At 40.9% G+C, this 26,681-nt stretch overlaps 1 protein-coding gene across 1 annotated transcript; it reads left to right on the plus strand.

The window, feature by feature from the left end:
* The first annotated feature begins 443 nt into the window (after positions 1-443).
* On the plus strand, positions 444-15,283 carry LOC139262931 (mothers against decapentaplegic homolog 5-like). The gene is made up of 5 exons (XM_070878251.1): positions 444-691; positions 6,550-6,678; positions 9,744-9,965; positions 10,716-10,972; positions 12,762-15,283. The coding sequence occupies exons 1-5, from the start codon at positions 535-537 to the stop codon at positions 12,903-12,905; spliced, it is 909 nt and encodes a 302-aa protein (XP_070734352.1). The 5' UTR covers positions 444-534; the 3' UTR covers positions 12,906-15,283.
* Positions 15,284-26,681: the final 11,398 nt, after the last annotated feature.

A 26,681-nucleotide genomic window follows, 5' to 3' on the forward strand; every position in this document is an offset into this window, starting at 1 on the left:
TGGTGTGTGGTGCTTAGAATTATGTAAATCACTATGATCAGGATTGTGCATAATGTACAAAATTGGACTAGAGATGTTGCTGAAGGGGAAAGGCAACATAGATATTACAGAAAGGAAGAAATAGAGGAGCTCACAAGAATTGAGCATGTTTTTACTGATGTGTGTAATGAAACTGCATCTGTGGCATAAATTGGAGTCCAACATGCTCTCGCCATATTTTTTTGATTGGAGTGCTCACTAATTTATAATGTCATGTATCAACATGAAGATTATGCAAAAGACCAAATGTCTGTTTTTAAGTATTTTGCATTTAAATAAATGTTAATACAGTTTCCTTTAAGTTAACACTGTGATCAGCTGGGCATGTTTATAGACTGTAACAAAATTTATACTGTTGTCAACACTTGACAATTAAGATGTCTACCTTTTTTAATTCTAGTTCTGCCTCCAGTTTTGGTTCCAAGACACAGCGAATTTAATCCACAACACAGCCTTCTAGTCCAGTTCCGGAACTTGAGCCATAATGAACCCCATATGCCACACAATGCCACGTTTCCAGATTCCTTCCAACAGCCAAATAGTAATCCATTTCCTATTTCGCCGAATAGCCCATACCCTCCATCTCCTGCCAGCAGCACCTACCCCAGCTCTCCAGCCAGTTCTGGACCAAGTAGTCCTTTCCAGCTGCCAGGTAAGAACTGATTTAATACCTTTTTAGGAAACTTAATAAAATAAAACATTTCCCTGATATTAAGTATTATTTGTTTCTTCACAGTGAAACTTATTTTAATGCAGACTGATTCTAAAATTTAAGTTACACCAGATTTACCACTGACTTTGAAAATGTTGAGAGGGAAGTCTGTGTCATTCTTCACTCTGCATCCTCCAGGCAGCATAGGAATTAAGAGTATCTTGATTTGGTTCTATTTTACACATCTGATGTATTACGTTTTCTCTGTTAAAGGTGCTATATAAATGCAAGTTTTAGCATGCATATACATTGATGTAATGTCTGAAATAGGCTGTGGTGCATGTTGCTGCCAACTTCTACATCCTGTAAAGCCCCAGTATCTGCAACAGTGTTAATTTACTTTGCTCAGCTAAACGTTTGTGTTGTGCACTCCCATCAGCATGTTTTCCAATGTTGACTCAAATCCGTCCTTTAAATTCAATCTTGTCGCAGTTTGTAAATTAGCTTTGCTGGTCCCTCAGTTTTCACAACTTGCATGTTTAATTACATTTTTTTTCGGCACATTTCTGGTTATTTTCTCTTTCGGTATTTCACTCTGGGGTTTAAAACATCAGTGCCAATTATTACCAGATGAATTTTTTTTAAATAAGAACTCGTCACTCTCTTGTGGCACAGTATAAAAAATGCTGCCAAGCCTGTTATGTAGGTTCAGCAGCAGCCAGTGAGACAATTTCATCACATTTCTGAATTGTAGCGTTAAATGGTGGAGAGGCTTAAGGGAGGCAGGAGATCAGCCATGTGCTCCAGAATACTCAGCCTTTGACTTGCGCTAGCTACCACTGTATTTCTATGGCTGGTCCAGTTGAGTTTCTAGTCAATAGTGACCTCAGGATGTTGATGGCGCAGGACTGGAGGATGGTAATGCCGTTGAATGCCAAGGGAAGGTGGTTAGGCTCTCACTTGCTGGAGATGGTCATTGCTTGGCACTTGTGCGAGTATTACTTGCTAGTTATCAGCCCAAGCCTGGATGTTGTCCAGGTCTTGCACATGAGAGCATACGGCTGCTTCATTATCTGAGGAATTATGAAAAGAGCTGAATACTGTGCAATCATTGAGATTATGATGGAGGGAAGGCCATTGATGAAGCAGCTGAAGACAGTTGGGTCACGAATGCTGCCTCCTGAGGAACTCCTGCAGTGATAGCCTGAGGCTGAGATCATTGGCTTCCAACAATCTTAACCATCTACCTTTGTACCAGGTATGACTCCAGCTATTAGAGCGTTTTCCCCTGATATCCAGTGACTTCAGTTTCACTAGGGTTCCTTGGTGCCAGACTCTCGATTGCTGCCTTGATTGATATTAAGGGCAGTCACTCTCGCCTCGCCTCTGGGATACAGGTTTTGGGTCTATTATTGGTGAGTAGGTGCCATTTGATAGCACAGTTGACAACTGCTCCCATCACTTTGCCGATGACTGAGAATAGGCTGATAGGATGGTAATTGGGCAGGTTGGATTTGTCCTGCTTTTTGTGGACAGGGTGTACCTGGGCAATTTTTCACATAATTGAGTCGATGCCAGTGCCGTCGCTTTACTGGAACAACTTGGAAAGAGGCAAACTCTTTCTCATGCAATCTGCTGTTTCCTCATGTCATCTGGTCTGAATCAATTGGCTAAAGTATCTGTGATGATGGGGACCTCCGGGAGGAGGACGAAAAGGATTTTCAACTAATTTTTTGGGGGCAGGCGGAGTGCAGCCCTTTCATAAGTTCCACGCATGTGCAAAACTAACGTTGGAGAAAAAAAACGTCTTGTAAGCTTACAGATTATGGTGGTATACAATTCTGCTGCTGGCGATGGCCCACAGCAGCACATGGGGACCTGGTTCTCAGCTGATAGATTTGGTAATCCATCCCACTTGACACAGGGGTTCAGACAGATCACCTCTCACTTCAGATAGGGTATTGCCACAGATCCAGGGAAGTAAGCTCAGACCCAACCAGTCTTGGTGCTTTATAGAACCGCATGCAGTACTTGCCCATCTTTGGTGTCATGATCTTACTAAATCACATGGTTTCCAGAACCAATTAAGCTAGGCTTGACTGCTAAGGCATGTGGAGGATATATAATATTTGGAGAATGAAGGCAGCCATATGAGATAGGTAATCTATCTTTACAAAAATCAAAGGACTTTTTGTCGCTGGCATATTCTTAGAATTTTAACTTGCTGTTTAAAAGAAAATTGCTTTTTCCTTCTTTGCTGTAATGCTCTAACTACCATGGTCAAATTCAGCCTTGGGCTACATCTTGTGTTACTAATGCATAAAAAGTAAGACATTTTAAATAAATATTGCATTATACAGTTCAAAGATTTAAAAAAAAAACTTGTTGACAGACATTGTCTTGAACTCTAGTTTTAAACTGTAAATCACCAATCCAGTCCATGCAGAAATGCACAATATTGGAAATTGCGAATGATTAATCACACTAACACCAACGTACAAATAAATATTTCAGATAGTGTTTGTCAATCCTAGAATACTGAAATTGAAATAAATTGAGGATTTGATTGCTTCACTATATCCTGCAGCTGTACCACACAGTGCAGTCCATAGTGCTTTGAATGTTAAATATAATTACAGTTCCTGCATTGTCCACTGTAGTCAAAGAAACCGGTCTTGGAATTCTTCAGTATCTGTAAATGCTACTGCTGGAAAAGTTTTAGAATAGATTGTTCCCACATTATGATTGATACTAGTTCCTTATCCACTGGTATGAAGGTAATAATAAATTATACCAATCCAAAGAATTACAAGATTGAATCCTGAGATTGTAATCATCCAGAATTGAAATCCGTAACAGTCTCCAACTCTATCTCAATCTTTCCCAGGATCTCAAAACTATGGAATTCCTTATTTCCTAGAGTTAGGCTTTTAAAACCCCAACTTTGAGGTTGCTCAATCACTTGCTGATTTATTTTGATTGTCTTCACTTTCTACTACAGATTGAACCCCTCTCATCTGGGCACCACCCCTCCGGCGCCGTTCACGACCGCTGGATGGCGCATGTGCAGAACGCAGCTGGTCAAAATCCTACTCGCTAATATAATCTTTCTCCTCAATGCCGGGATTATCGGCTGCCTCCTCCTCATCACCCTGCTGGAACTCCTGCAGCTACAGTCCTCAGGCTGGCTGCTCCTCCCCACAGCACTCCCTCCGGAGTGTCTGGCCGCGTCAACTCTTTGGGGCCCACTCGGGCCGTGCCGATTCTTTGGGGCCCACCGACTCTTCAGGTTCGCTCGGGCCGCCGACCTCCTCCCAGCCCTCCGCCCCCCCCCCCCCCCCCCCCCGAGCTCGGGCCGCTCATCCGGCAAAATCCCTTGTCTGGCACAGGCCAGATCCCGAGAGTGCTGCATAAGGGAGGTTCAACCTGCACTGTTTTTCAACATTGGTAGTGTTCTGTGCTATGTTTCTTCACCATTGACCTTGGTTTCTTAGTTGAAGAGTTCTTGTCTGCTGAAGTCATATTTTGCATCCTGACATACCATCACATTCGCTGAACAAATGGGAATGTGTTTGTTTCTCCATTGTAACGCTATCATGACTTAGCATACATAAACAGTCTATTGACTCTGGATCAATTCCTATGGACTGGAGGGTAGCTAATGCAACACCACTTTAAAAAAGGAGAGAGAGAGAAAATGGGGTATTATAGACCGGTTAGCCTGACGTCGGTAGTGGGGAAAATGTTGGAATCAATTATTAAAGATGAAATAGCAGCGTATTTGGAAAACAGTGACTGGATCAGTCCAAGTCAGCATGGATTTATGAAAGGAAATCCTGCTTGACAAATCTTCTAGAATTTTTTGAGGATGTAACTAGTAGAGTGGACAAGGGAGAACCAGTGGATGTAGTGTATTTGGACTTTCAAAAGGCTGTTGACAAGGTCCCACACAAGAGATTAGTGTGCAAGATTAAAGCACATGGTATTGGGGGTAATGTATTGACGTGGATAGAGAACTCGTTGGCAGACAGGAACAGAGAGTCGGGATAAACGGGTCCTTTTCAGAATGGCAGACAGTGACTAGTGGAGTGCCACAGGGCTCAGTGCTGGGACCCCAGCTATTTACAATATACATCAATGATTTAGATTAAGGAATTGAGTGTAATATCTCCAAGTTTGCAGATGACACTAAACTGGGTGGCAGTGTGAGCTGTGAGGAGGATGCTAAGAGACTGCAGGGTGACTTGGACAGGTTAGGTGAGTGGGCAAATGCATGGCAGATGCAGTATAATGTGGATAAACGTGAGGTTATCCATTTTGGTGGCATACACATGAAGGCAGAATATTATCTGAATGGCGGCAGATTAGGAAAAGGGGAGGTGCAACGGGACCTGGGTGTCATGGTACATCAGTCATTGAAAGTTGGCATGCAGATACAGTAGGCGGTGAAGAAGGCAAATGGCATGTTGGCCTTCAGAGCTAGGGGATTTGAGTATAGGAGCAGGGAGGTCTTATTGCAGTTGTGCAGGGCCTTGGTGAGGCCTCACCTGGAATATTGTATTCAGTTTTAGTCTCTTAATCTGAGGAAGGACGTTCTTGTTATTGAGGGAGTGCAGCGAAGGTTCACCAGACTGATTCCTGGGATGGCAAGACTGACATATGAGGAGAGACTGGATCGACTGGGCCAGTATTCACTGGAGTTTAGAATAAGAGGGAATCTCAGAGAAACATATAAAATTCTGACGGAACTGGACAGGTTAGATGCAGGAAGAATATTCCCGATGTTTGGGAAGACCAGAACCAGAGCTCACAGTCTAAGGATAAGGGGTAAGCCATTTAGGACTGAGATGAGGAGAAACTTCTTCATTCAGAGTTGTGAACCTGTGGAATTCTCTACCGCAGAGAGTTGTTGATGCCAGTTCGTTAGATATATTCAAGAGGGAGTTAGAAATGGCCTTTACAGCTAAAGGGATCAAAGGGTATGGAGAGAAAGCCGGAAAGGGGTACTGAGGTGAATGATCAGCCATGATATTGAATGGTGGTGCAGGCTCGATGGGCCGAATGGCCTTCTCCTGCACCTATTTTCTATGTTTCTGTGTACTTGGTGCTGGGAATAGCTACATTTCTGCGTATTGGGTAGTATGTCTTTTGTATCAGAGATAGATTTTAGCGGAACCTGCAACAGTGCAAGGGTGTTCAGCAAAATGCAGTGGGAAAGTATAATGAGGATTTTTCTTTATTCAGCCGTTAAACATGAATTTGATTACAGTGTTATTTTTTTGGCTGGTGGCAAGTGTTGCTATATGTTTGATAATTAGAATAATTATCAACGCCATGCCTTATTCAGTACTTTGTGTATGTCGGGGTTCACAATAAACACTGGTATGCCAGGGAGAGACCAATACAGTACAATAGCAATGCATGTGATTGCTCCAGTGGAACAACTTTTCAAGACATGCTTGTTGCAGTGTGCTTTAATGCTCAGAAGTTTGTTTTGAATTCAAAATAATTTGTTGGTGTCATTTTGCAAAGTATGTACATTTAAAAAAAATAATAATAATCTTCAACTAGTGTGTTAATTCTAGTTATAAACTATTGACTTCCTGGTCCTGGACATTTGTGATGTCTAGCTGCTTCAAATTAAAGCGCTAACTTACAAGAACCCAGGATGAATTGCCTGTTTTTTTTTTTGAAGATTACTTTGGATCTGTGATGTATGGAGTGTGACATATGTGCGCAAGACATGAGACTTAATATGCCAGTAAATTTTATCAGCTGTTAGTGGTGCTGACTTAGTGTTTCTAAAGCTTATTTTGAGCCCTGGTATGGTCTTGTCATAAATGCTCTCATTCATACAGCTGATACGCCGCCACCTGCTTACATGCCACCAGAAGAGCAGATGAATCAGGACAGTACACAACCTATGGACACAGGGAATATCATGATGACCTCCAGCATACCTAATCTGCCTATCATCTCTGCTAGAGGTAAGATCCCACAACTAATACATAGTCAGCCTAAATTAGTGCTGCTGAACTGTTGGTCTATTTCTGTTCTAGTCATGAGAATTAAAAGCAGGCTTGATCTTTTTTTTTTAAATCTTCTGATCTGACTACTTCCTGCTGTTCCCACTCTAGTCTGTGAAGGCAGGGAAGCAGTTTGGGTAAACTGGAACAGTAGATTTTTATACTTTAATGATGGCTTTAACTTAACATAATTAAAATTTTATAATATGCTAAATAGAATCTTACCACTTGAATACAGAGACATTTAAAACTAGACCAATTGCATCATGATTGTCTTGGAGAATTGCTTCTGCTGGAGGTATATAGGAGCTGAATGCTAGTATTGCTAGCTGCTCATTCAATCTTCTATTTATATAACTTTATTAAGCAGTCCCCATGTTCTGGATGGACACTCCATTATAGAATTTTTCTTTAATATATTGTAAAATTGAGCATTTTGATACGGTTTCTGCAGAACTACAATTGAGGTTATTGTACAACCCACATTCAAATACTTTAGAATGTTCTCTCCCTAAAAGATACATGTGTAAAGTATTTCTTTACCCACAGGTTTGCTTTGACATGACTAGAGTTATTACACTGAGATGGATAAAGTTGAACAGTATACATGTCAACAAATTTGCATTGCATTGAGCCATTTCATGTTCAACAAATAAGTTTGAAATTATAAAACTGGTTCTGATTCAGTTCTGTTATATTTTAAGCTACCTCAATTGTATATTCTGTTGCTCATTTCACTGTTTGCCATTCTTTGGTTTTAAGATGCTTTTGTATCTTCCTAGACTGCAGAGAATTACCTAAGTTTACCTAAGTTTCGTGATCCAGCTTGATTTTAAACATGGCTATCATAAATTTCAAGAATACTATCATAAAATGGATACTTTCCATGCATGGAATACCCTGTTTTCCCTTCAACTAAAAGTCTGTGATTATAAACAATATTCCAATGGTTCTCCTCCACACACCAGAGGTAGTCTCACAGGGATCTTTTTAGATTGTGATTTTAAGAGCAACATTGCATCTCATAGGAACAGGAGTTCGAAAATCAATATTAACGCAAAAAGAAGCAGCGGAACCTTGAGCCACCCCAACTGGGTACCTTCCATTCCCATCTCCCAGTTCTTTTTCGTACTTCTCTCATAAACCACCTGCATTTCCAAACATTTCCAGTACACCTAACATAAGAAATTGGGCTAATATAAAAACAGAAAATGCTGGAAATCTCAGCAGGTCAGGCAGCATCTGTGGAGAGAAAAAGAGTTAATGTTTCAGGTTAATGACCCTTCGCCAGAACTGCCGAATGTTCTAACTTCTGCTATTACCATTTTAATTCAGCCCATCATCCCTTCTGTGTCTCTAATATCTCCTGCCTTCCACCCTATCACAGACCTTCCCTTTTGTTCTTTCTTCCCCTACCCCTTTCAGTGCTTCTTAAGAATCTGTTTTTTTCGAACATTCGCCAGTTCTGACAAGGGTCATCGATCTGAAATGTTAACTCTGTTTTTCTCTCCATAGATGCTGCCTGACCTGCTGAGATTTCCAGCATTTTCTGTTTTTATTTCAGGTTTCAGCATCCGCAGTATTTTGCTTTTGTATAAGAAATTGGGCACTCTAGTACTAAATTAAGCCATCTTTTTTCATTTCCCAATTTTAAATGCCATGTCCCTTTTCAGATTAGCCTCAAAACAACCTCGGCTTGAGTGGCTGCTCTAATGTTCACCAGTTCAGGATGTAAAAAAAAAATGCTTTCTCTGACGATACCTCTTCAGGCTCCTTATTTGACTGCACATTATGGTCTCTGGTGGAACAGCACAACAGAATTGGGACGGTGTAGTGAAGGAGCATGCTACAATTCAAATCTCCTAACTTGAGTTGTGTGTTGTATATTAAACAGTTTATTGCAACTCCCCTTTGCTGTCTCGGTACACTTAAATTAACCATTTGGCTCCTACGAAGGCAAAATGACATGTCATCCTATCAAAATAAAATGGTTACATGTTTGAAATTTATTTATAGCAGAAAACATCTCATTGGGTTAAGTTGTTCGACAATGTTTGCAGCCACTAACTGCGTTCAGTTTAAATGTGATGGGGAACATTTATAGAAAGCTATTGTACTCTGGTTAGTTCTTAGCATTACACAAATCCTTGCCAGCAGAAATCTGAAATTTACATTGGTCGCTGCTGAATTGGTCTACCCTTACTCTAGAAATCCACTGCATTGGGAGTGTAATGGATTTTATCTAGAGGTCAGCATGTTTATAGTTCTCTTAATATTTAAGCATTTTTACCTTCCATGTCTAAAATGGGAAAGTGACTTTGATTAGTGTCTCTTGCCGAATAATCTTTAGCTTGTTTGTAACTGTTAGGTTACCTTGCAGAAAGAAAATAGTGATGTGTTCCACTTTTAAGGTTGGAATGAAGATCAGTTATTTAATTCTATAGCAACTAGCTGCTTGCATGATTTCCCTTATTTCAGAGTTGCTCAGGTGCGTTAATCATCTTTAAATTGGTTGCAAGTACTTAAATAAAACTACATTTAAAAAAACAAGTGACAAAAGGAGTTTTACTTCATTTCTTAGAGCAGATGTTGCCAGATAGGTGCAGCCAGAAGGACTATAAGCATGTACTATACAAGTAATATAGGTAGCATATAGCAATATAGCTTGCAATCTTCTGTGGACTGTGCAGGTTATGAATTTGAGAATTTTCAAACAAGGGCAGCTGTACCTACGAGGATCATCTTGTTTAACTAGCAGTTGAATTTTAATGCAATAATTTTTTGTGTTGTATTTAAAGATTATTTTCAGAAAGTATACCACAAAAATGCTTCAAAAATAGTTCCTGAACAGTTATATTTTTTAGTTATGAAAATATTAGTGTAAAATTCCTTTTTCTCCTTTCCTGTACTATAGGTGAAATGCAAAATTACATGTGGTTCTTTTTCGAGAAAGGGGAAAGAGGAAAATATATTTTGTGATGCAAAATAGAATTTCATTTAATCTGCTGTAACTTGCTTTATTTCAGATGTTCAACCTGTTGCTTATGAGGAGCCTAAGCACTGGTGTTCCATTGTGTACTATGAGCTAAATAATCGAGTTGGCGAGGCTTTTCATGCTTCCTCTACCAGTGTTTTAGTGGATGGCTTTACTGATCCATCCAACAACAAAAACCGTTTCTGTCTTGGTCTTCTTTCCAATGTAAACCGCAACTCCACCATTGAGAACACCAGGCGGCACATTGGTAAAGGTATGCTTAATTTTCAAAGTAACTGGACCAGCAATGCCAAAATATTACAAGATTAGCTTAGGTTGTCATTAAACCGAATTTGTTTTTAGTTCTTGTATTAAATTTATGTGAAGCCTTTGTTTACATGAGCTATTGCAGTGAACTATTGATACTTTGTTGCATATATTTATAAGAACTTAAATATCTTTGGCCAAAAAGCCCATGACTAAAAATAACTCAGAAAATGGAATCATAGAAAGTGTTGCTTCCTTGCAAGGCACTATCCACCATAAAAATTAAGAGTGAACTCTATTGTATGTGGCAACAGCTTGAAAAACATGTAAAGGGTTTCCTTCAATGCTGGCTCTCTTGCAGCTACCCAGAACGATTTATATGCTTTCATTAAGCACTACTGAATGCTTTAGCAGGTCAGGATGACAACTGCTCTGTTGCATCAGAGATTCCACTGTCCACTTCAGTTCTATTTTGCTATAATATTTGTCTGATGAGACTGAATGATGAAGAATATTGAAGTATGGCCTTCCTCATTGAAAGGGAGACAATTTTTGCAATTAAAACTTAACCTGGCCCTTGCTGAGAGGAAGATTCATATTCTCTCTCTCTCTCTCTCTCTCTCTCTCTGCCTTGCGCCCATGTAAGGGATAATGACAATTCCAGTTTACATGTCGAGGCTGAACTTCTAAGGAAGACTTATGTGATACATAATATAACTATTGTTATGATAAATAATCTCTCTTTATGATTATGTAGGTGTCCACCTATATTATGTGGGAGGTGAAGTCTATGCTGAATGCCTGAGTGACAGCAGCATTTTTGTCCAAAGTAGAAATTGCAACTACCACCATGGCTTTCATCCGACCACTGTCTGTAAGATACCTAGTGGTTGCAGCCTAAAGATATTCAACAACCAAGAGTTTGCCCAGCTTCTAGCTCAGTCAGTAAATCATGGCTTTGAAGCAGTCTATGAACTCACCAAGATGTGCACCATTCGCATGAGCTTTGTTAAGGTGAGGGAAAAGGCACAATAAGATAAAACTTAATTTAAAGCTTTTTAATTTTAAATTAGCTGCTATGCTGTAAAATATATTTTTTGTAAAGCGGATGAGAAATGTATTATTTGACACAGTTATTAACATTGCATCTACTGAGTGTGGGAAAGTGGTGGAGTGCACTGAGGTTTAGAAGCATATTTCCACAGAGTAATTGGATGTAGGTCCTGAAATCAGTTGGACAGTCAGACAATCTTGAGGGAAGACGAGGGACTTTCTTGGAAAAAATACGAGGGGTAGTCATACTAGGTTGCTTTTGCTTTTGTGAACCTTGCATGAGCCAACAGTAGCATAACAACTCAAACGTGGTCTGTTGAACCCTAATTCTCACAAGGGGATCTATTTATGACTACTGGTCAGTAAATATAGCTTTTTATTCTTCATTTGCTTCCCAATTCCATTTCACAAACTTAGGGTAAGGGATTATGACAGTATTTATCTTTCTATTTGTAAAAAAAAAAAGTTTATTAAGCATCTCCATTGAGACAAATCTATCAACATCATGGCTTACTGGTGATAATTCCATCTCCCTCACCAAAGCATGTGTGCCTGGTTATACCTTCACTACTTGCCCTGCCCAAACTTATTCAAGCACCTCACTTTGCTCTATCCTGCCCATCTCAGTCAAAATCCTTGTTGTGTATCTCCCTTCTAAGCCCCACAGTGACATTGACTGAGATGTCATCCCTTAGCCTCTACCCTAAGGGATGTGTCTCCTCACCCTTGGACACTTTAATGTACATCTAAAACTCCTCAACTGCTCCTGACTTTTCTGCCTCCCCTCACCCTGCCCAAGTAATTCAATCTCTCCCTTCACAATTGGGGGGGGTGTGGGGGGGCGGGCTCGGGGTGGAGGGAAGAGAAGAGAGAGTAAGTACAGTTTTTTGGTATGTAGCTGGGTTCAAGATGAATTATTCGGTAGTCCAATATCCGAGTAAGACAGGCTTGCAGTGGAGATGCCAAGTGTGACTTGCTAATGGAGCTACACAGCTGTGGCTGTTTGGGCGGGGCAAGTGGTGAAAGGTATAGTTAGCAGGGAAGTTTTGTTGCGGGAGCAGACCGTTTCAGTAGTGAATTTCGGTGAGTGGATTCATCCACAATTGAGCAAAAGGTTAGAGATCCTTAGCAGTTGGAGGGTTAAGCCTGACATTGGGATTGGGATTCTTTACACTTAACCCCACATAGGCCTGCAAGCAAATGCTCCAACTATTGGGGTGTAAAGGGTTCAACATGAATTGGGTTTGGCAGTTTCAACCCAGTTTAGCAAATCTGACCATAATTTGGCATGAAATTAGCAGGACCAAGAGATGGTTGGCGTGGGAAATTAAAATATTGGTGCAGCGGGTTTGGTTTTTTTTTGTAGTTGAGGTAGCTTTGTTCTGCATCTGACCTTGAAGTACATAACACTGACATGATGTGCAAATAGGTGAAATTCAATTCTCCAGAATTGATATTCCTCACCTTGCCCATAAAATTCACCATAATAGTTACACAAATGCTACATGAGGCTTAAGAAAGCAAGGTATGATGTGCTCCTGATTGGGCTTGTATGGAAAGTAAGCCGTTACTCATTTCCTCCTCCTTGTTCTGGGACTGGTTCAAATTGAAGAATATGGTATGCAATGTTGCATATTAATCGAATGTTCTAAGAATTTTGTGTTCATAATTAGTTTCTGTCTTATGGCACCAATGACTCCCTTTGTCAATATACATAACCATTACAGTATTTTATTACCTATTTCCACAGGGCTGGGGTGCAGAATACCACCGGCAGGATGTAACTAGCACACCATGTTGGATAGAAATTCATCTTCATGGTCCACTTCAGTGGCTGGACAAAGTTCTCACCCAAATGGGCTCTCCTCATAATCCTATCTCCTCTGTATCTTAACAGTGAAATATGATCTACAGGTTATGGAAAACACCAGAGATGGAAACTTTATTTAAACTGGACACTGTGAAAGATCTACTGGACAAAGAACAATTTAAAAAAAAACTTCAAATGGCAATCTTTAAGATTTTATGACCAATCATCGGTTGCTTTACCATACTCAATAATTATATGCTGAGTGGTATTTATAGTTTTTTGCCATCTGCTTATTTGCAGCTGCCAACGTTAAAAAAAACAATTGATGGATGTCTTTAGAATCTTTCTGTGATACTTTCAATCTGATTTGATTGCTTCAACACTTTGCTTTGCTGTGAAGTCCAACTGTATTGAATGAGCTGTTATGTACATTATTAGGTGGCTAATTATGGGCAGTAAAACTAGAATCTTAAGTTGTAGCATGATGATGCTAATAAGATGCTCTCCAATTATATTAGCATCTTATAAAAATGTATTTTTTTTAAACTGTTGCCACGAATATTACTATTCCAGGGAAACTAACCATTAATTGAGTTTCTGATCAACCAAGATGTTTCTCAGTTCAGAACATTGTTTCTCACTTTTACCATAATGATCATGGTGCTTTTCTCAGAAATGCAGTAAAGTCTAAACCTGTTCTGAGCATTGTTTTTGAAACATTGAGCTGTCCGTGTTTGTAGAAAAATATTGCCATTTGTCATCTTATAGATGTAAATTGCATCCAGTATTGGGACAAGTCTTAAGTTTTGTATTATATTCCTCATGAGCTTGGAGTTGTATAATAGTAAGTAGAATTTTTTGGTCCAACAGGCGTTGTAGTGAGGTTATCCGTAGCTAATGAAGATAATCTGTGTTGTGCTAATGTAGAGTTATTGATCCTTAGTGCCGAGGAAAGTGCTGGTGGACCTAAGTATGCAGTTTATAGTGTAGTGTGTTCATTGCATCATGACTGTCCATAATTGCAAGCATTTCTGCTGCTGTGCAGATGGAGACAGCTTTCAATCTTGCATGCATTAAAAGCTTTAAGTTTTTTAATACATTTCTTACATTATCTATTGATAGTAATAGACAAGTAAGAGAGCATTAAAACTCACTAGTGTAGGTTGAACTCTTCTCTATAGCTTAAGTCAAATGAGAAACAGCCTGATTCCGAGTTCATTATGTATCACGTAAACCAAAATTTATTTGCTTCTCTTTGTAATGCTTGAGAACCTGATATAAAAAAACAAGCTATTTACATGAATTGTAGATTAGGAAAATTGATTGTAGTCTGGCATGTATATATTAATTTGTCAAGATAATTGGAGTAAAACTACACTATACCGACTCATCACTTTGACATTTGGAAGATACGTTTCACTAAAGAGCAGCACAAGAAAGAATTGGAGGGTATCTTATGATTGTTGCAAGTTATGGCATTCCTTTCACAAGTATTATTTCCCACAGCAGATGAATGCTGCAGGCAGGAACTCAGCATCAAATTTGTTTCCTTTGGGTGCTTAGGCCTTTGTGGAACCAGAAGTACCTCTTTTTAAGTTGTTATATGGTTCATGTTTTGTTGTCTTTTATTGTTCCTTAATGTGCTTGAAATATCAACACTAATGGCAGTGAAAATTCTTAACTGCACAGCATAAACTGGTAAATCCTGCATAATGGGGTTATGCATTCAGTGTATTTGTATACAAATTTTAACAGTTGTATTTTTATTTACTGTATTTCAATAATTATGTTTAGGTTATGGCCAAGATTTGCAAAAAAATTTCTAAACCACCAACTTTTGGATAAAATTGTTTTGGTTCAGTAGGGAGTTAGTAACTTCGTGAAATATAATGGGAATTGTCCATGCATCTCAAGGTGTTCTCCATTTCTTTTGGGCATCCACATTTGTTAAACAAATGCTGAATAGGATATAACAGTACAAATGTAAAATACTGTTTGTTAAATGATAAATTGGAGGATGTGACATTCTATTGTAAAGTTAGCTTTTTTTGATTAAATATAGAGAATTGGAAAAATGGTCAACAGTAGGAAAGTAAATGCTGAAAGTCTATAAATGCACCTTTCACCCCCCCCCCCCCCCACATGCTTGCTTAAAAAAAAGTTGCAACTTGTTTGAAGGTAGGGGAATGAGTGAGATTGACCATATGCTAATTAAGATGGTATTTGGCCATTGCCTTCTGGTATTCTTTACTGACTATTTTTGATGTCTGAACTTTTTTGGCAGCGCTAATTGCTTTGCTGTTCATAAACGTTTGCATTTTTATATTTGTAAATCTGTCATCGCTTGTACCTTATTTTACGCACACACAGTGGGACGGTTTGAACATGTTTGAGTCCACAGAGCATGGATATTTCTGTGTACTACCAAATTTCTCTAATAAAGACAATGCATTTGTCTGTCATGATGTTTTTATCCTTTTCTGTGAAGTAATTGTTTTTTTGGGGGGAGGGGGGGGAACTTTCCAAACTTCATCTTTTAGGCTCAATTAATTTATCATAATTTTCAGTTATATTGTACTGTAACATACATGGTTCAGATCACTTCATGTAGGGAAATAGATACTTTGCCATGGACGAAGAGGTTTGGCTTTTGGAAATCCTTTGAACGAAGAGAGAAAATTAGAGAAGCAAAATGATTTAAGGAGCGAGTTTGAGTGGTTACCACTTCAGTATATATAAGCATGATGTACATAAATACTATTATGAATATTCAGGTGCATGAAATAAATACAAAGCAATTGAAATGCAAATATCAAACTGTGGAAAAAAGTGATGGATTATGCTTTAAGTCACAGAAGGAATTAATATTTTTTAAATTCTTACCTGTTTTGATATTTAATACAACATATCTTTTTCAATTGCCTTCCTATTGTAGGTTCTGACAGAATCTTCCTTCTCCAAAAAACTCTTGTGCTCCTCCAATTTGCCATATCTCTTCAGGTGGTCCAGAAGCATCCTTCTTTTCTTCCCTCTTGGTTTTTCAATGTTTTACAGAGGAGTTTTTTAACCACATACCAAGCTGCTCATAACAGTATTATGTTAATTATGCTGATATAAAAGCAAAATACTGTGGATGCTGGAGATCAGTGATACAAACAGAAAATGTTGGAAGTTCTGACGAAAAGTCATCAACTTGAAACGTTAACTTTGTTTCTCTCTCCATAGATTCTGCCTGACCTGAGTATTTCTAGCATTTTCTGTTTTAATTCAATTGTACTGCTTGATTCGGGAATAATGTATGCATCATATAACACCGACCATTAAAATGAAAGGAAAGTGCAACCATATCTAGATGTATTTTCACACTTGATGAACTGCATTATGAAGAAATAGTACATATTTATTCTGTTTGCAGTCTTGCCTGTCAGCTGTGGCTCAGTTGGTATCACTTTCACCTCTGAATCAGAAACATCGAAAATAGGTGCAGGAGTAGGTCATTCGGCCCTTTGAGCCTGCACCACCATTCAATAAGATCATGGCTGATCATTCCCTCAGTACCCCTTTCATGCTTTCTCTCCATATGCCTTGATCCCCCTAGCCATAAGGGCCATAACTAACTCCCTCTTGAATATATCCAATGAACTGGCATCAACAACTCTCTGCGGCAGGGAATTCCACAGGTTAACAACTCTGAGTGAAGAAGTTTCTCCTCATCTCAGTCCTAAATGGTCATCTCCTTATCCTAAGACTGTGTCCCCTGGCTCTGGACTTCCCCAACATTGGGAACGTTCTTCCCGCATCTAACTTGTCCAGTCCCGTCAGAATCTTATATTTCTATGAGATCCCCTTTCATCCTTCTAAACTCCAATGTATAAAGGCCCAGTTGATCCAGTCTCTCCTCATATGTCAGTCTAGCCATCCCAGGAATCAGTTTGGTGAATCTTTGCTGCACTCAATCGCAAGAACGTCCTTCCTCAGATTAGGAGACCAAAACTGAACACAATAATCCTGGTGAGGCCTCACCAAGGCCTGTACAAGTGCAGTCAGACTGCCCTGCTCCTATACTCAAATCCCCTAGCTATGAAGGCCAATATACCATTTTCCTCCTTCACCGCCTGCTGTACCTGCATGCCAACTTTCAATGACTAATGAACCATGACACCCAGGTCTCATTGCACCTCCCCTTTTCCTAATCTGCCATCATTCAGATAATCTGCCTTCGTGTTTTTGCCACCAAAGTGGATAATCTCACATTTATCCACATTATACGGCATCTGCCATGCATTTGCCCACTCGCCTAACCTGTCCAAGTCACCCTGTAGCCTCTTCGCGTCCTCTTCACCGCTCACACTGCCATCCAGTTTAGTTTCATCTGCAAACTTGGAGATATTACACTCAATTCCTTCATCTAAATCACTCCTGAAAAGGACCTGTTTATCTTGACTCTCTGCTTCCTGTCTGCCAACCAGTTCTCTATCCACATCAGTACATTACCCCAATACCATGTGCTTTAATTTTGCACACCAATCTCTTGTGTGGGACCTTGTCAAAAGCCTTTTGAAAGTCCAAATGCACCACATCCACTGGTTCTCCCTTGTCCACTCTACTAGTTACATCCTCAAAAAATTCCAGAAGATTTGTCAAGCATGATTTCCCTTTCATAAATCCATGCTGACTTGGACCGATCCTGTCACTGCTTTCCAAATACGCTGCTATTTCATCCTTAATAATTGATTCCAACATTTTCCCCACTACTGATGTCAGGCTGACTGGTCTATAATTACCCGTTTCTCCCTTTTTTAAAAAAGTGATGTTACATTAGCTACCCTCCAGTCCATAGGAACTGATCCAGAGTCGATAGACTGTTGGAAAATGATCACCTATACATCCACTATTTCTAGGGCTACTTCCTTAAGTACTCTGGGATGCAGACTATCAGGCCCTGGGATTTATCGACCTTCAATCCCATCAATTTCCCTAACAATTTCCCGCCTAATAAGGATATCCTTCAGTTCCTCCTCCTCACTCGACCCTCGGTCCCCTAGTACATGCGGAAGGTTATTTGTGTCTTCCTTCGTGAAGACAGAACCAAAGTATTTGTTCAATTGGTCTGCCATTTCTTTGTTCCCCATTATAACTTCACCTGATTCCGACTGCAATGGACCTATGTTTGTCTTCACTAATCTTTTTCTCTTCACATATCTATAAAACCTTTTGCAGTCAGTTTTTGTGTTCCCGGCAAGCTTCCTCTCGTACTCTTATTTTCCCCCCCTCTTAATTAAACCCTTTGTCCTCCTCTGCTGAATTCTAAATTTCTCCCAGTCCTCAGATTTGCTGCTTTTTCTGGCCAATTTATATGCCTCTTGGATTTAACACTATCCTTAATTTCCCTTGTTAGCCATGGTTGAGCCACCTTCCATGTTTTATTTTTACACCAGACAGGGATGTACAATTGTTGAAGTTCATCCATGTGATCTTTAAATGTTTGCCATTGCCTATCTGCTGTCAACTCTTTAAGTATCATTTGGCAGTCAATTCTCGCCAATTCACACCTCATACCATCGAAGTTACCTTTCCTTAAGTTTAGGACCCTAGTTTCTGAATTAATTGTTACTCTCCATCTTAATAAAGAATTCTACCATATTATGGTCACTCTTCCCCAAGGGGCCTCGCACAACAAGATTGCTAATTACTCCTTTCTCATTACACATCACCCAGTCTAGGATGGCCAGCTCTCTAGTTGGTTCCTCGACATATTGGTCTAGAAAACCATCCCTAATACACTCCAGGAAATCCTCCTCCACCGAATTGCTACCAGTTTGGTTATCCCAATCAATATGTAGATTAAAGTCACCCATGATAACTGCTGTACCCTTATTGCATGCACCCCTTATTTCTTGTTTGATGCTGTCCCCAACATTACTACTACTGTTTGGTCTGTACACAACTCCTACTAGCGTTTTCTGCCCTTTGGTATTCCGTAGCTCCACCCATACCGATTCCACGTCATCCAAGCTAATGTCCTTACGATTGCATTAATTTCCTTTTTAACCAGCAATGCGCAACCATGCCTCCTTTTCCTTTCCGTCTATCCTTCCTAAATGTTGAATACCCCTGGATGTTGAGTTCCCAGCCTTGGTCACCCTGGAGCCAGTCTCCATGATGCCAATTACATCATAACCATTAACTGCTATCTGCGCAGTTAATTCGTCCACTTTATGACAAATACTCCTCGCATTGAGGTACAGAGCCTTCAGGCTTGTCTCTTTAACACACTTTTCCTCTTTAGAATTTTGCTGCAATGTGACCCTTTTTGCTTTTTGCCTTGGGTTTCTCTGCCCTCCACTTTTACTTTTACTTCTTTCTATCTTTTGCTTCTGCCCCCATTCTACTTCCCTCTGTCTCTCTGCATGGGTTTCCATCCGCCTGCCATATTAGTTTACAGCACTAGCAAACAGTCCACCTAGGACATTGGTTCCGGTCCTGCCCAGGTGCAGATCGTCCAGTTTGTACTGGTCCCACCTCCCCAGAACCGTTTCCAATGTCCCAGGAATTTGAATTACTCCCTTCTGCACCACCACTCAAGCCACGTATTCATATGAGCTATCCTGTGAGTCCTACTCTGACTAGCAACTGGCACTGGTAGCAATCCTGAGCTTACTACTTTTGAGGTCCTACTTCAAGGTTGTGGGTTCAAGTCCCACTCCAGCACAAAATTCTAGGCTGACACTCCAGTGCAGTACTGAGGGAACGCTGCACTGTCTGCTGTCTTTTGGATGAGAGGTTAAACTGAGGAGGGAGGATGCATCAGAAATCAGAATCTGTATATGGCCAGGAGACTATTGGGATAGTCAAGTCTGGATGTGATAAAGGTATGGATGATGGTTTCAGTGGCAGGCTGAATTAAGGGCAAAAATATTGGTTCAGCCTGAGTTCATTCCTGGGGCAAGGGATTGAACTTGGGGCCAAAGAATATGGCTGGAGGAAATTGCAGCTCATCCAAAACAACAACAATCAATACAAAGATGGGAGGAAAAGCAATGTGTGAGGCGGACACACAAAATCTGCAAAAGGACAGGCTAAGTGAGTGGGCAAAAATTTGGCAGATGGAATATAATGTTGGAAAGTGTGAGGTTATGCACATTGGCAGAAAAAAAAATCAAAGCAAGTTATTTAAATGGAAAAAAATTGCAAAGTGCTGCAGTACAGCGGGACCTGGGGGTAGTTTTGCACAAATGGAATCTTGGCCTTTATTGCAAAGGGGATGGAGTATAAAAGCAGGGAAGTGTTGCTACAGTTATACAGGATACTGGTGAGGCCACACCTGGAATACTGCGTGCAGTTTTGGTTTCTGTATTTACAAAAGGATATACTTGCTTTGGAGGCAGTTCAGAGAAGGTTCACTAGGTTGATTCTGGAGATGAGGGGGTTGACTTATGAGGAAAGGTTGAGTAGGTTGAGCCTCTACTCATTGGAATTCAGAAGATTGAGAGGTGATCTTACCGAAACGTGTAAGATTTTAAACTTGGCTCCTAGCTCCCTAAATTCGTTTCGTAGGACCTCATCCCATTTTTTTTTTTTTTACCTATATCGTTGGTACCTATATGCACCATGACAACTGGCTGTTCACCCTCCCTTTTCAGAATGCCCTGCATCCGCTCCGAGACATCCTTGACCCATGCACCAGGGAGGCAACATATCATACTAAAGTCTCGGTTGCGGCCGCAGAAACGTCTTATCTATTCCCCTTACAATTGAATCCCCTATCACTATAGCTCTCCCACTCTTTTTCATGCCCTCCTGTGCAGCAGATCCACCCACGGTGCCATGAACTTGGCTGTTGCTGCCCTCCCCTGATGTGTCATCCCCCACCCCCCCCCCCCCCCCCCCCCAAACAGTACCCAAAGTGGTGTATCTGTTTTGCAGGGGAATGATCGCAGGGACCCCCTGCACTACCTTGTACTGCTCTTCCTGTTGGTCACCCATTCCCTATCTGGCTATCCCTATCAGTACAAAGCAGTAACTGTTAAAAAGCCAATAGTAAACAAAGTACATCAGCTTAAATCTGGCAAATTAGAATTGAGGTTACTACGGTATAATTAGGGATGCTATGAATGGCTTCTGATTTCTATTAGTACTGCCTGCAAAACTACTTTGACTTTAGTACATCCATTATATCAATTGATTGTTTTTCCCCCAGTTCAGTCTTTCGTTGTTTCTATTTACTTGCGTGGGATGAGCTGTAGCAGATAATCATAGCCAGTCCCTCGAAATCGAGGAAGACTTGCTTCCACTCTTAAAATTGAGTTCTTAGGTGACTGAACAGTCCAATACAGGAATTACTATCTCTGTCACAGGTGGGACAGTCTGTCGTTGAAGGAAAGAGTGGGTGGGGAGTCTGGTTGCCGCACGCTCCTTCTGCTGCCTGTGCTTGCTTTCTGCATGCTCTCAGCGACGAGGTGCTCAGCGCCCTCCCGGATGCTCTTCCTCCACTTAGGACGGACTTTGGCCAGGGACTCCCAGGTGTCTGTGGGGATGTTGCATTTTATCAAGGAGGCTTTGAGGGTGTTCTTGAAATGGTTCCTCTGCCCACCTGGGGCTTGCTTGCTGTGTAGGAGTTCAGAGTAGAGCGCTGGCTTTGGGATTCTTGTCAGGCATGCGAACAATGTGGTCAGTGCTTCGTTGCTGGGGATGTTGGCCTGATCGAGGACACTAACATTGGTGCGTATGTCCTTCCAGGGGATTTGCAGGATCTTGCGGAGACATCGGTGGTGGTATTTCTCCAGTAATTTGAGGTATCTACTGTATATCGTCCACGTCTATGTGCCATACAGGTGGTCGGGTATCGCTGTAGACAATGAGCTTGGTGTCAGATTTGAGGTCCTGATCTTCGAACACTCTCGTGTACAGGCGGCCGAAAGCTGCGCTGGCGCCCTGGAGGCGGTGTTGAACCTTGTCGTTGATGTCTGCCCTTGCTGATAATAGGCTCCTGAAGTATGGAAAGTGGTCCACATTGTCCAGGGCTGTGCTGTGGATCTTGTTGACGGTGGGGCAGTGCTATGTGGTGGGGTCAGGTTGGTGGAGGACCTTTGTCTTACGGATGTTTAGTGTAAGGCCTGTGCTTTCGTACGCCTCAGTGAAGATGTTGACTATGACTTGGAGTTCAGCCTCTGAATGTGCGCAGACACAAGCATCGTATGCGTACTGTAACTCGACGACAGAGGATGGGATGGTCTTGGATCTGGCCTGGAGACGACGAAGGTTGAACAGGTTCCCACTAGTTTTGTAGTTTAGATCCACTCCAGCAGGGAGTGTGAGGTGGAGCATTGCAGCAAGGAAGATCGAGAAGAGGGTTGGTGCGATGACGTAGCCCTGCTTGACCTCAGTCCGGACGTGGATTGGATCTGTGGTGGATCCATTGGTCAGGATCACGGCTTGCATGTCGTCGTGGAGGATGGCAACAAACTTTTGGGGGGCAGCCGAAACGGAGAAGGACGCTCAAGTCCTTCGCGGTTAACAATGTCAAAGGCCTTTGTAAGGTCAAAGAAGGCCATGTACAAGGGTTGGTGCTGTTCCCTGCCTTTTTCTTGTAGTTATCGCGTCAGCTCGAACAACAAGGCATTGGGAGCAGATGAAATCCCTGCTGAGGCACTGAAGTATGGTGGAGAGGCACTATTGCCACGAATGCATCACCTCATCTCTTTCATCTGGAAGAAGGAGAGCATGCTGGGAGATCTCAGATGCAGTAATCGTGACCATCTTTAAAAAAGGGGTCAAGTCTGACTACAGCAACTACAGAGGAATCTTCGTTATCAGCCACTGGGGAGGTCATCGCTAGAATCCTCCTCAACTGTCTTCTCCCTGTGGCTGAGGAGCTTCTCCCAGAGTCACAGTGCGGATTCCGTCCACTACGGGGTACAACAGATAATACTCCAAGCAAATCAACAGTCCTTCCTTTGAGGTATGCTATTTCTCTGCTAAAGATGTTCTGAAATAGATCAACAACAATGCATTTATTTAGCGCCTTTACTGTAGTAAAATGTCCCAAGACGTTTCAAGTCACATAAGCATATTTTGGCGCAAATAACCAAAAGCTTGGTCAGAGACATTTTAAGAAGCATTTTAAAGGAGGATAGAGGGGTGGAGAAGTTTAGGGAGTCTGATGTGAATTAATATATTTTAATGTGTTTCTCTGGAACTGAGAAATTGGCATATCAAACTAAATGCACCTGCAGTTTATTAACAAAATAGTTTCTAATTTTATGAGAGAAATCTGATCAATATTTCATCTAATCAAAGGGGCATTCCCATATAACAGGACTCCAGAATGTTTAATGTGTTAGTAATCTCAATCAAAGTTTCAGAGCTTAAAACACAATGCAAGGTGTATAAAATGCAAAGCTAGTTCATCCGAGGCTAAAACTGCAGTACAAGAAAAGGATTTGAAACACTCAAAAGTATCAAGACTGGATTGCAAAATTTCCAAACCCAAAATAATTAATGTATTCAATTCAAAATTTAAGTGAACAAACTGTAAAATCTAGGGTAGAAATAGTTACACCTCTTCTCATTTGTATCAACTTCACTTACAAATTCATTGCAAACAGGAATTGTACCAAAGGACTGGAGGTGGTAAAGGTTACCTGCCTGTTCAAGGGTTAACCCAGGTACCTATTGACCAGTTTGTCTTGCATCAGTATTAGGTGAATTGATGGAGATTATAACTAGAGGCAACATTTAGAAAGGTACGTGCTAATCAGAGGTGGTCAATCACATTCTTAGAGGAAATTTCTAGGTATAATGATAAAGGGGATGCAATAGATGAGGTATGTTTGCACTTTGAAAACATCTGATAAGGTGTCGCACACAAACTTGTTGGCATTAAAGGCAATGTTCACTGGGTATAGATTTAAGTTAAATTTGTGTTAATCTCACTTCTGAGTCAGAAGTCGTGTGCAATAGCTTCTCTCTGGACTTGACTACATAATCTAGGCTGACACTTCAGTGCAGTACTGAGGGAGCTCGTGCAAGGAAAGAATGAAGTTGATGGTATAAGATTTTGGGACTGAAATTGCGGTCGGAAGCTTCCCGCAAGTGGATGCCTCCGACCTGCAAAAAATGTATGCACTTACCTAATGGTCCAGGAGGTTTGGACACTTGCGCTCCTGGGCTTCTACGAGTACGGCTGCGTAGAGGCCCATGTATCCCAGGCACATGCGGTTCGCAAGTCCCCCGGGACCAGGTGGGCTGGCCCAACCAATGAAAGAAGGGGGATCCTCATAAGTATGATTGGGAATACCCCCAAAAAGACACGTATACTTAAAATAAATTTAAAGAAACATCATATATTTAAAATGAATCAAAATGGCATTTAATTAAATATTTAAAACAAGAATAAAAGTTATTGAAAAATAAATGTATATTTTAAATGGGCTAAAAATAAACTGACTGTATTTCCTAGGTTTTTAAATGTATAAGTTATTGAAAAAGTTATTTTTCTGTCCTTTAAAAGTCTTACGTTGGTAAAAGCAGAAGAATTTCACGGGCATTTGCTGGGTAGAAGTTGAGCAAATAGCCCAACTCTCCACCTGCGGAGGCCCTTTTCCTGGCAACCTCTTGATAGATCAGTTCTGGGTTTTAGCACATGCGCTTCGCATGCCTAAATCCAGAACTTGCACGGACCCTATGGGCGCATACGCACCCATAGGGGCCACAAATTATGGCACAATATTGAATTTTTAAAAAAGCGAACCAGGGAATGCAGATCCCGAAACTATATTCTAGAAATCCAACTATATAAGTCCAAGGATAAAACACTCATGCAAGATAAGGTTAATAGTGAAATAAACTTAAATTGTTCATTGTGCTTGTTTCAATAACCAAGATAATCAAAAGTTTAATCACTTCATGATTCTATGATTCATGCCGAGTATTTTACTCAATCAAAGCGACACAAAAATAATTGAGCTTAAGTGATCTTAGATAGGAGAATGATGTGGGTTTTACAATTGGCTCCATTCAGCTCAGCAGATAACCTAAGTTCTACTCCTGGTCAGCTCAGCAGTCCCTGAAAAATGTGCAGATATCGAGACAACTGATAAAGCAGGATCACAGTAACCAAAAACTCACTAAACTTACTGGCCAATCTCAAAACAATGGTCGTTTAAGAGTTACCATTTTCAAGTGAAGGGTAATGAATGTTGAGTATAGAGACTAATTAAACCTTCTGTTAACTATTTTAGGTACAATTTAGAAGAGCAGTATATTGTATAGGTGCCATTCTAGCAGGGCTTCTACCAAAGTTAACAGCAAGAATGTACTGTGTTTATTGTTGCTGTGGGTCTGCAGCTAGAACACTGTTTCATTAAGGTTGTTAAACAGCTTCTTACCGTTTTCAAATGGTAATGTGATCTTCATAAAAAGCAAACTCATTTATTATAACCCAAATATATTTCATAGTGGCTGGAATTCTCTCCAATCCATCCAGTCGTCTTGATCGAGTGGCAAGGAGGTCCAAGACCTTGCTCAGCTAAGCCCGTGTGGTAGCCGGTGTGCAACAACCACCCCACGTTAAAAGAACTCACGCACAGGCATCTTCCACTCTCTTAACATGAAGTTCGGGACCTGAAATGTCAGGACCCTCATGGACAACCCCAACAGCTGGAATGCCGCACCGCCACAGTTGCCCGGGAACTTAGAAATCAAACGCAGGCAGCTGAAAGAGAGTGCAGCAAACCAGTCCCACCCACCCCTTCCCTCAACGACTTTCTGTCCCATCTGTGACCGAGTCTGTGGCTCTCGTATTGGACTATTCAGTCACCAAAGAACTCACTTCAGCAGTGGAAGCAAATCTTTCTCTATTCCGAGGGACTGCCTATATGATGAGTTGATGCCGCCAACACAGCAATACGAGCAGTTCAGAACAAGTTTGAAATAGTTTTTAAAAAAACATAATGGAAGGTTAAAGCCATATGTTAAATAAATCTCATTACTTTTTTTTTCATTTGGCTTCTCAGCAACTGATTATTAAACTTTTGCTTTTAAAGTCAGAGCAGTAGCTGACTGACTGCAAACCAACTTGAATTTTTAAAAATTCTGATGTATAAAAGTAAAATCAGAAAAAAACTGCTTGTTTTTTTTATCTCTATTCACATTATCACAAAGCCGTATCTTTCTACAAAATTCCTAAAATATGAACGTGCATGACCTACATAATTGGTGCCGATCCTACAGCCACTTTTTGTTCCTTTAACTCTCATGTGGCCCATAAATTTCAATTCCTCTATATCAAATAACTGCTGGAGGCGCAACAGCCAGAAGCTCACCCTCCTGCGCATATCCTGTTCGTACCCCTGCATCCAACCATTCTGGATAGCACTCTGGGAACACGACGAGTCTCTTGATTCCAGAGGACACAGCTCAGCGCTTGCTGGGCCTGGAGAGAAAGGACCCTTGCAAAACCTCTCTACTAGCTGCAAGTGATGTTTGGTCCCTGTCTTCAATTGGGCAAATGCCATGCAATTTGGGGTCCACTCAATTCAAATTGTCCCCATCAATGCAGCAAGCCACCCACTGGTCATGGGAGCACTAACCCTAACCAACATGACCATCAATACTCTGCACTCCTCCCCACCGTCACCACTCTTAACTAACCCAAAAACATCGGGTCAAACAAACTGCCTCAGCCCTTTGACCTCCAATGCTCCCTGTAATCAGCCTGATGCAGACATAGATTCTTCCTGCACACTCCATGCATGTCAGGATGCACAGGGACTCCATAAACTCAGTCTGAGAATATACATTCTTCTAAAATCTGAGATTATACACCTAAATATACAATGACCTCAAAATATCTATGCG

Source organism: Pristiophorus japonicus, chromosome 4 (genome assembly GCF_044704955.1).
Source record: "Pristiophorus japonicus isolate sPriJap1 chromosome 4, sPriJap1.hap1, whole genome shotgun sequence".
NCBI lineage: Eukaryota > Metazoa > Chordata > Chondrichthyes > Pristiophoridae > Pristiophorus > Pristiophorus japonicus.